The following is a 10,946-nucleotide window of genomic DNA, read 5'->3' on the forward strand; positions in this document are numbered from 1 at the left end:
ATGCAAGAAGTCCCAACAACAAGAACATAATACCACATAGGACACAAAAGCATGGGCTAAGATCGCATCGGTTGTTTCTTGTTCTGAAGTTGGAGTTGTGGCGGCGCTGTTCGGGTGGGGACGATCTAGGCAATGGGTGGTCCGTTCCGTGATCTTTTATGGCACCAGTCTTGCTTGTCATCGGCGTGTGTGGCCGGTTGCATGTCATGGTTTTTTGTGTGGCTCATTGTGACCTTTGTCGTGTGGACTCTGTCGGCGGCCATCCGACGTGACTTGGAGTCATTTTCTCGGTGAAAAGTGATGATGATGACGCCACTGTACAACCTGGAAGATGTTGTGTGCCTAATCCATGGGTCGCGGCGCGTTTCACCCAGTTTTTTAAGAACTAACTAGGCAGCTCCATTATACTTAATTAATAAAAATGGTGGTTAGTGGGTCAACAGACCTCACCCCGAAGCTCACCCTCAGCAGCCTCATCTCCCACTAGTCCACCTTCACCGCCTCTTGCACGTCCTTCGTTAGATTCATGACATTTTTTGCGAGCACTTCCCCGGTAATGCTCGTCCAGCAGGTCGTTTCCTCTGGCAACGACCCCACCCCCGCGCTCGGCGAGCTAGCGGCCAATCTCTCCGAGGACGATGTCAACGAGTTTCCAATTACATCACCGGCATAACAAAGATAGATAAACTAATTGCCTATCCTATTACATGACCGTCATCCAAACCGGTTGAAGATATCCCGCGCTATCATCTTTCACCGGACAGATCCAGTAACCAAACGCTCCCGGCCTCCGTCGGAGTGAGTAACGACCACATACGGATCAGCGCAGTAACTCGGAATAAAACCTACAAAAAATGAATATTTGTTGTTCTGTTAAAAGCCAAATCATTTCTGCAATTCCAAATTGCCCACAACAAAGCACATACTGCTACACGAATGTGTCTAGCTGTTTCGGACTCTATCCCAACAAGCCATGTTTCAAATAACATACTGACCGAATTCGGAGGAGTAATGTTAAAGGCAATATGCACCGTGTGCCACAAAGCTCTTGCCAACGGGCAGTCAAAATAGAGGTGCTTGATAGTTTCGTCCCGATCACAAAAACTACACCTAGTAGATCCTGTCCAGTTGCGCTTAACCAAATTATCCTTTGTTAAAATGATTTGTTTATGTACAAACCACATAAACACTTTAATTTTCAAAGGAACTTTGACTTTCCAAACCTCTTTGGAACTAGGAGTGACACTAGAGTTAATGACATCGATATACATCGACTTAACTGTGAACTCTCCAGACCTAGTGAGCTTCCAACACAACTGATCGGGCTGATGAGATAGCTGAACCTCTATCAGTCTACTCACCAAATGAAGCCATGCTTCCCACCGGTCATCAACAAGCGCCCTCCTAAACTGAATATTGAGGGGAATGGACTGCATAATCGTTGCAACAAGAGCATCACGACGTTGAACAATACGATACAGGGACGGATACTGAAGCGCCAATGGCGTTTCACCAAGCCAGGTATCCTCCCAGAAGCGAGTGGTGTTTCCATTACCGACTATAAACTTTGTTCTATTAAAGAAGACAGCTTTGACTCTCATAAGCCCCTTCCAAAACGGCGAGTCCGTCAGTCTCACTGTCGCCTGGGACAACGTCTTGGACTGCAGATACTTACTACGGAGAATCTGCGCCCACGTGGCCTCAGTCTCAACTGATAGTTTATACAGCCACTTACTGAGAAGGCATCTGTTCTTGACTTCAAGATTGTCGATACCAAGGCCCCCCTGGTCCTTTGGTCGACAGATGATATCCCATTTGGCGAGTCGGTATTTTCTCTTTAGTTCATCACTCTGCCAGAAGAACCGGGATCGATAGAAGTCCAGCCTTTTCCTAACACCAACTGGGACTTCAAAGAAAGATAAGAGAAACATAGGCATACTCGTGAGCACCGAATTAATAAGAATCAGTCGGCCTCCATATGACATGAGTTTGCCCTTCCAGCAACTCAGTTTCTTCTCAAACCGATCCTCGATGCACTTCCATTCTCCGTTTGTTAGCTTACGATGGTGAATGGGTATACCTAAGTACGTGAAAGGTAATGCCCCCAATTCGTATCCAAACAATTGCATATAGGCCTCTTGTTCCTCATTGGCTCTGAATCTTTGGACACCTGGCCCATGTCTTCTTTTCGCGACGCGACGCCAGAACCGACAACCACCACCATAAGAGGTAGGAACGCACGCTTCATCTAGAAAAGAGAAACTCCTCTGAAGCGTCAACTGGTTCGGCGCATGAGCGAGGCTTCGGTGTGTTAGAAGAAGCTGAGAACAGGATCAGACCGGTCGACGTATACATGATAAATGTTTGAACCGGTGGCCGCATGACAACAACCTGTGAAGTGCAGCCACCTCCATGTTTTACTCCACCCAATCTATTCCATGTCGATCAGGTAGTTTAAACCAAAAGCCGACACAAAATCGAATGGCAGGCATAGTTTGTTTCTGTTTCGTGTTGACAACGGCGGTTGTAATCTGGGGGGGGGGGGGGGGGGGGGGGGGTTCAGAGAATGCATCTTATCCAAGGCCATCTACAGGGAGCACCCTGCGAATTGAGAGGTAGGAGTACTCTTGAATAAGGCAAGAAAAATAGTGGAAATCATGCACACGCTACATACAAAGTTGTATGTATGTACGTAGTGTATCATGTAGAGTGGAGAGGAAGGAAGGAAGGATAGGGCCACCAGACCACAAATGCTTGCTGGATTCCAGTGGAGTGGAGGAGGTTGTTGTTGCTGCCCACTTGGCTTTATTTCCTACTCCTAGCCTCCAAAACCAGGATGAAGCCAAAACAGTCGTCGGATTTGGTGGGCAGTCCCCGTCCTGCTCTCCCCACCGCAGTGGAGTACCATTCATCTTGCAAAACGCGCTCCAAACTCCTCCTGCCTACAGTAAGTAAGCCGCATGCATGATTTCAGGCGGGCAGGCAGGATCGAGATGCCATGATTCGGAAAGGGATGGTCGAGCAGTGAAGCAACAGGCAACAGCAGTTCCTGTACTGTACTGTAACCGACCAGACTGCAGCGTCCGCAGATGATCGAGATGTTACTGAGCAAACAACACTGACAGACAGATATAGACTGGTCAGTTACTTACCTGTCATTGGTGTCACTCCAATTACTTACTTACCTGTCAAGTGATCCATCCGTCCGTCGATGTATACTCACATCAACGGACTCAAGATGCAAGGTAGGTGCTACGACACGCTCCAGCTGCTGCTTTCGTTTTCTCACTTCATCAACTCAAGACATAACGCATACACTACTGACGTTTGGTAGACAGTGGCACCTGTAATTAACTGACAGACGTCTACGGCACACTTCACAGGTTCAGCTCAGTCCTCGGTGAAGCAAAAGCTTCTCCCGTTGACCTGCCATCGCCAGCCAGCGTCAACCTTTTCCCCTTCTTTTCAACAATGAATTCGCTGAAAATGACGCTGCAAATTACCTTCCGTTTCCATGGATGGACGTCACTGTTATACTTGTCACTTGTCACTAGGTGGCTGCTGCTGCCCAAAGGTCTCGTCTTTCCCTCGCAAAAAAGAAAAAAAGGTCTCGTCTTTCCCTCGCAAAAAAGAAAAAAAGGTATCGTCTTTCAGCTTTTGTACCGTTGCCGCCTGACGCCGCACCCACACCCGGCTCGATCGCAACATCTCAACCTTACCCGAGCTTAATTGGAAACCCGCGTGACCCCGAACCCGTCGCTAATGGCGGTCGTCACCGCCGTTGTAATCCGGTCGCGGTGGTTTCACCGTAGCCATGGACGCGACGTCACGTCTCTATCTCCCCGGCTACTTAACCAATCGGGCGTGCCGGGGTAGGGACGCCCGCCTGCAGCCGCAGTCCACGAACCCATCGCTACAGCGGTGCGGCCTCGCCTCACCCACCCACATCACCACCGCCGAAAAAGAAGGTCCCGGAGAAGCGGCGACCGAGGAAGGATGCCGTCTGCGCGGCCGGCGGTCTTGCTCGTCGCGGCCCTTTGTCTATGGTGGTCGGCGACCGGCGCGCTGGCGGACGGCGGCAACGGCACGGTGTGCCTGTGCACGGGCCCGCAGTGCGTGCCGCCCTGCCCCGTCCCGGGGACGCCGCCGACGACGTCGCCCACGCAGTTCCCCTTCTGCCCGCAGCGGCCGCCGGCGGTCGGGCCCTTCCCCTGGGAGCAGCAGCCGCCGGCGTCGCCGAGGTCGGGGTCGGGGTTCCCTCAGGACGCGGGCTTCCTCGCGGCAGCAGCGGCCAGCCCCGCTAGGAATCCGGCGGCGTGGCTGGCGGTGGCCGCCTTGTGCTCTGCTTTCCTGCTGCTCCTGCACTAGTAACCCTCTATCTGGCTAGCTCATCCACCCCTGTAGATTGACGGATGTTGTCTGAATACTGAGCGGCTGCTGTGCTGATGTCTGAATCTATATGTATGTAATTCTAGGTCTTGAGTTCAATTCTAAAGGCAATCTAAGAAGGGTTGGTTGGGTTCCTCCTTTCTGCATCCTGTTCTTGTTCCTCCCTTGATTTGTTTGTTCATGGAGGCAATAACTTTTAACTTTTCGTTGCAACTGGATGCTGGGGCTCTGCCAGATCTGATATAATACAGCATAGAGTACTACCAATTTGGATCTGTGTATGATTGGTCCTTTATGAGATGTTGAGATGCATGGTCTGGAACATGCACATATTCTTTCTTGAGAATATTATTAACTCTTGGCGGCACTGTTGGACGCTGGTATCATCTTGTAGTGCTGTCAGACATGGCAATGGCCAAACAGTCTTTCAGAGCACAAGCCGCTCAACTTTGATTGGTCCTTTTATCTGTGATAGACACTGCAGTCCTTGCAAAGTTCATCTCCGAAATGAGAAAAAAAAATCCCGGCAAAAGAAAAATAGGAAACTACGGAGCAAATCCATTATTCTCACAGCACTACATAGTCTACATTATCCATCATTCAGTTATAACTGAAAATTCATCTTGCTCAGAAAAAACAAAGCAACTGAAGTCGAAAATCAATACTGAACCTACGGTTACTAGTAGTACCTGTGAATCAGATCGCACCACCGGTTCAGTTTCCCAACAAAAACACGAGTTAATGCAGCTAGAAATGAATAGGAGCATTGCCAAATACCACCATCAAAGAAAGAAAGAAAGAAACCTTTCCGTTTGGCGGCATCACTGAAGCGACAAGGCCTCAACCAAATCTCTCACCATCACCAACGACTTAACCAGCAGAAGATGAAGATGTTTACTGTGGGGTTTTACACTTTGCAGTACTACTGCACAGTGCTCCTCTGTCAGAAAAACCGAATCATCTGTGTATGATTGGTGCTTCATGAGATGTTGAGATGCATGGTCTGGAACACGCACATATTCTTTCTTGCGAATATTATTTACTCTTGGCGGCACTGTTGCACGCTATCATCTCCTACTAAATAAAATGCCACACATGACAATGCCAAACAGTCTTTCAGAGCACAAGCCCATGCTTCGTCAGTTCCTGGGTAAGCACAGGGAGCAATTGCCGCTGCAGCTTAATCGGTCCTTATGTGACGAAACATTGCACTTCATCTCCGAAATGAGAAAAGAAAAATCCCACCAAAAGAAGAAAAAAAAGTGCAGCAGATCCATTATCTAGTACAGTGTGCTAGGCCCCTGGTTGGCTGGTTCATCCATTCATTTGTTTGTTGCAGCCACAGTAACTGAAAAATAATTCCCAATCTTGTCTCAGAAAAACAAAGTAACCGAAGAAGGCGAAGAGAAATCATTACTGAACCTACGGTTACTAGTATACCTGTGAACCGAATAAGATTCCACTGCTTCAGGTTCTGAAGAAACATGAATGCGGGTAGAACAGAATAGGAGTACCAAATGCTGCCATCAAAGCAAATTAGGTGCCACATCAAGAAAAGAAACCTTTCCGTTTGGCCGCCATCACTGAAGCGTCAGGGCCTCAACCAAATCTCTCACCATCACCAATGAATTTACCAGCAGAAGATGAAGCTGATTACTGTGGGGTTTTACACTTTGCAGTACTAGTGCACAGTGCTCTTCTGTCAGAAAAACCAAAAGTACTAATTGAAAAAACAAAATGAAAACTCAACGGCCTACAGTTACTTGTGCAAAGCTAATACAGTACGTACTCATCAAAGTAAATTAGGAGGCTCATTAAGAAACCTGCCATTGGGCTGAGAGGAGCGTGCGTTTTCAGAACGGACATCACTGAGGCGTCACCCACTGACGCGTCAAGGCCTCGACCAAATCCCTCACTATCACCAACGAAAAAACAATATCAGAAGATGAAGATGATGAGGCGCCTCCAACGTTCTCAAGACCCACTAATTGCCGACATGGCAATAGAATAATGAATTTGTAGCCTCTGCCCAAGAATAAATTCAAAAAGTAGCACAGCATGCAGTTTCTATCTACCCGGCACTTGGATATTCAGATTATCCCAAGCACAGATTGATCTGTGCCTACTGATAGATAGATACACAAGGAAATGAAAAACATTCCGGTCACTTTCAGGCAGCGGTCGACTAGAAAATAAAGGGTGCGGAGAAAGATGTGCGTGCCCTTTAATTTCTTTCTGGTGCTTCTCTGTGTGTAGGGTAGGATCGACTCGACTGAGATAATCATGCAGATCAGAGAAGAAGATGGAGCCGTTTGAATCACGTCACCTTTTCTGCGAGGGAGGACACAAACATTGGTCCATCCGTGATATGATTAGTCCAAAGTTGTATAATGCAGCATGCTTAGCTTGGCCACCGGAAAAATATTCTGCCGCTTGGGTAGCTACCTGCTAGAATACACCCACGCACGCACACACTGAGAGAGCAGAGGAAAAGGAGACGAGACGACGGACGACGACGACCGGCCTCCACCGCACCACTCCACTCCACAAAGCCCAACCGCTAAAGCGCCGAGGCCGACCATTATAACCCACACAAATTCCCCACCGAGAGGAGAGAACCCCGAGCCGAGCCGAGCACACCAAAAAGGAGAGGAGGAGGAGGAAGAAGCTAGAGACTCGCGCAGCTAGAGAGCACGGCCGCGAGAAAGGCTCGAGCTTTTCTTGCTTTCGGCGCCATGGCGAGGCGGACGGCGCAGCGGTGCGGGCTGCTGCTGGTGGTGGCGCTCCTCGCGGTGGTCGCCGTGGCGGACGACAGCGGCGAGAAGTGCACGGGCGAGTGCGGGAACCCGTGCGGCATCCCGTGCACCTACTCCAGCCCGCCGCCGCCGGAGCCGGCGCTGCCCCCGCCCGTCTACTACCCGCCGCCGGCGCCCGTCTACTCGCCGCCGCCGCCCGAGGCCGTCTACCCGCCGCCCACGCCCACCGCCGACTGCCCGCCGCCCCCCACCGAGGGCTACACGCCCGCGCCCTACACGCCCACGCCGTCCACACCGTCCGGCGGGTACACCCCGACGACGCCCTCCGGCGGGTACAATCCGACTCCGTCGGGTGGCGGGTACAACCCCACGCCGTCCGGGTGGTTCACGCCGCCCAACTTGCCGTCGTACCTGACCCCGCCGGGGCCGCTCTACCCGCAGGACCCTGGGTTCCGGCCCAACGCCGCGCCGGGCGTCTCCGCGTCATGGCGCGCGGCGGCCCTCGCGGCTTTGACGGTCGCCGGCGCCCTGGCCTTGTGATCGCCACCGACCGACGCACCGATCGCGCCATGGCAAGGTACACGTGGGCGCCTCCGGAAGGCATGGGGCCAGCAGCTGCACCGTTCGACCGATCGATCCATGGAGCCGGTGAGCAGCAGTGGTGACCATGGTAACCGAAGGGCGCGCATGCATGGCGTACGTTTTAATTGAATCCCGTTGATTCCGTGTTGATAATAAGTAAGGTTAGGGGAAGCAGGTCGATCCATCTCGGTGTTAATAATTTTTTTGAGTTTTCATTCGTGCTGTGTTCATGTTCATGCCGTACATCGGCGTCGGCAGATGAACCGTTCTTGTCATGTACGTAAGTTGGGTCTCGTTTTTCACTTTGGTCAATCATAGGAAGGGAAAGGGTCACTACATGTTCATCAGACGATGTGATACTGATACATATTTATGCTTCTGATTACTCACACTTGAATTCTACTCCATGTTTCATGTCTCATCTTCATGGTATGTTTCGATGATCACCAACTCATGCACCATGGTGCTGAGTTGTTGCTTTTGCTATCCCGATCAATGTGTGCAACCTAACTAACCTCCGTGTTAGGTACATTAACTAACTAGCTGGCTAACCAGTGTTAACACATCGAGCATCCGCACATGCGTTGCACCGGCCGGTACATGCACACGCCATCCGATCTCTAGCTAAAGTTGAGGTAGTATATCCATCCATGAACACGCTAGTGGCCGACGAGGTCGATCGATGGAGAGCAAATTAGGCCATCAATGGCGGAAAGCAATGTGCCGGGCGGTGCGGAAATGTGTGTGTGCGTCGAGGCAAACGTGTCGATGTCCAAGACCAAGCGGTCGCACTCGGTCGATATATCGGTGGTTGCGGCGTCGCTGTCCGTCGACCGCCATGTTTTCAATTCCTCCAGGCGTGCAAACGTACGTACGCAGTCGCACCCAAGGCAAATCATTGATGCGTGTGCAGTGCAAGTATGTAGCGTGTGCATCATTGGAACTTCGGAGTGACGGAAGCTTTGCATGAGTCTCTCATCGACCTGCCAAGCTGGATCGATGAGCTGCACAGAGTAGTGACACACAGGCATGCATGCACACGTGGCAGGGCCTGATAATACGTAATAGAAGGTGAAACGGACAGGAGTGACGGTAAATAAGTACCCTATGTTCGAGCCGGGAGCAAAGTCAAGCTACGTTCCGGCCGTGTCATGCATCGCCATGCCATTTTGTCTACACGAAAAAGAGGCATAGTCTTTTGGACCGTGGAGCGGCTAATTTATTCTGCGTATAATTGACACAAGTTGGCGCCTTTGGCGTACTAGTTGTGTACGTACTCTCTTTGACTAATCGTATAGACGAGGGCATAGAGCTGCCCTCCCTTTTTGTTGTACAAAAATCCCTTAAAGCGTTTTGAAATGTGGTAAGCAGCCGCGGATGGATTTGTTCTGCGTAGTATCACTTTTGGCGCGTGTACGTACGTGTCTTTTCGGCCTTAATTAGAGAATATGTACCGGGAGAAAGCAATGCCTGCATATTTGTGGTTGGACGCTTTTCAAACTGAAAGTTCATGCTCTGTTTCTTTCTGCCAACAAGATAATAATAACTAGTGTATGAGAAGAGAAGAAGAAGAAAGAATGTCACGCCTCACCCTCCCCACTGCAGGCCCACATTTCAAGTGCTCAATAATGCATGCCACTCTATCATCTATCAAGATATATCACACATTACTATGTGCACCGGGGAGGCTATGATGTTTTGGCCTGCGGATCGAAACGATCCGTGGCTCTCGATCTTGCGGATCGCCATCCGCCGTTCCTACATGTCTTAACGGCGATGGCGACAATGAGGGCGTCAACCGAGTTCATCATGTCAGTAGGTCTCTTCTTTCGTTCTTTGATCCCGTTGTTTTCCCTCGATCGAGAGTACTTTAGCTGATCATATGTTCTCACCTGTTTGGCCCGGTGACTCATGCGTTTCTCACCTGTTTGGTATGTTAACTGGATGCATGGAGTTGAGTCGAGGTGCAAGACGGTAGATATATACTACTCCCTTCGTCCCATGATATAAGAACATTTTTGGCACTACACTTCTCGTTGGCAAATACCAATCCACGACGAGACTCACACACAAAACCCTAGATACCGAACCTCATTAGTCGAAGGTTTGCATAGTAGAAATTTTAGATATTTGGAACTCCCTGTTATCCATCGACAAGTTCTTTTTGATTTCCATAGTCGTATTTTTCTGTCGAAAAAAATGCAATCAAGGCCGGGAGCGGGCAGAGCAGGTGTGGACTCAAGAATGTTGCATCCTTTTGCTCATTTTCTTTCTCCACAAGTTCTTTTTTGCATATTACTCCCTCCGTTTTTCGTAAATATAAGTCTTTTTTAGAGATTTCATTATGGACTACATACGGAGCAAAATGAGTGAATCTACACTCTAGAATATATCTATATACATCCGTATGTAGTTTGTAGTGGAATCTCTAAAAAGACTTATATTTAGGAACGGAGGGAGTAGAAAATTCCAAACATTTCAAACTCTGGGTTGTCCGTGGAAAAGCTTTTGGATTGTCATAGTCCTAGTTCATGCCGAAATGCAATCAGGGCCCGGGAGCAGAGCAGGCAGAGCAGGTGCGCAGAATGTCCAGGCACCCTTTTGCTCGCTTTTCTTTCTCTGCGAAAGTGTAAAGTCCTCGATTTTAGATGCTGCTGGTATGCCTTCCACGTAAGCGAAAAATCTGATGTGGCAAGTTATTTAAGAGGAGAGAGATCAATGTGATGACCCCAGAAAGAAACAATGCTAAACGCGTGAATCTAGACAAAACATTTAAATGAAGAAAGCCCACCAATACATGAAAAGCTTTAATTGCTAAATCATTAAATGAAGCAAGCTTTAGCTATCATAAGCTAAGCATCTATGCATTGTGGAGTATAGTTACTAAGCTATTTAATGGCTTAGCCCCTCATCTAAGCACCAATGCATTGACAGCAGTCTGAGGGCCAGGCGAATCGCACCACACAAAATGCCATTAAGTTTTCTTTTTCAGGTTATCTTCCATGTGGTCTTTTTTTCTTTTCTTTTAATCATCGTGTAGTCATACTACACAGGCTGTAAACCTTGACCGGTAACGCGGGAATGCGTGCTCCTGGCATGCCAGTATAGACTGGGCTTCTGGTTTCTTGGTTGTGATGGAAACCTTGACCGATCACAGACGGCCGATGACCTTACATGTTTTTAACGGGCAAGCCCGTTGAAACAGCCCTACAGGAGACG

General features: G+C 49.4%; 2 protein-coding genes across 2 annotated transcripts; both read left to right on the forward strand.

The window, feature by feature from the left end:
- The first annotated feature begins 3,729 nt into the window (after positions 1–3,729).
- Positions 3,730–4,538, forward strand: LOC125547446 (uncharacterized). Its single transcript, XM_048711310.2, has one exon. The coding sequence runs from the start codon at positions 3,997–3,999 to the stop codon at positions 4,366–4,368; it is 372 nt and encodes a 123-aa protein (XP_048567267.1). The 5' UTR covers positions 3,730–3,996; the 3' UTR covers positions 4,369–4,538.
- Positions 4,539–6,860: 2,322 nt separating this feature from the next.
- On the forward strand, positions 6,861–8,129 carry LOC125542248 (uncharacterized). Its single transcript, XM_048705206.2, has one exon. It carries the CDS (start codon positions 7,125–7,127, stop codon positions 7,683–7,685), a length of 561 nt encoding a protein of 186 aa, XP_048561163.1. The 5' UTR covers positions 6,861–7,124; the 3' UTR covers positions 7,686–8,129.
- The last annotated feature ends 2,817 nt before the right edge of the window (positions 8,130–10,946 follow it).

Source organism: Triticum urartu, chromosome 3A (genome assembly GCF_056163025.1).
Source record: "Triticum urartu cultivar PI428250 chromosome 3A, HENAU_Tu73, whole genome shotgun sequence".
Taxonomy (NCBI): Eukaryota; Viridiplantae; Streptophyta; class Magnoliopsida; order Poales; family Poaceae; genus Triticum; species Triticum urartu.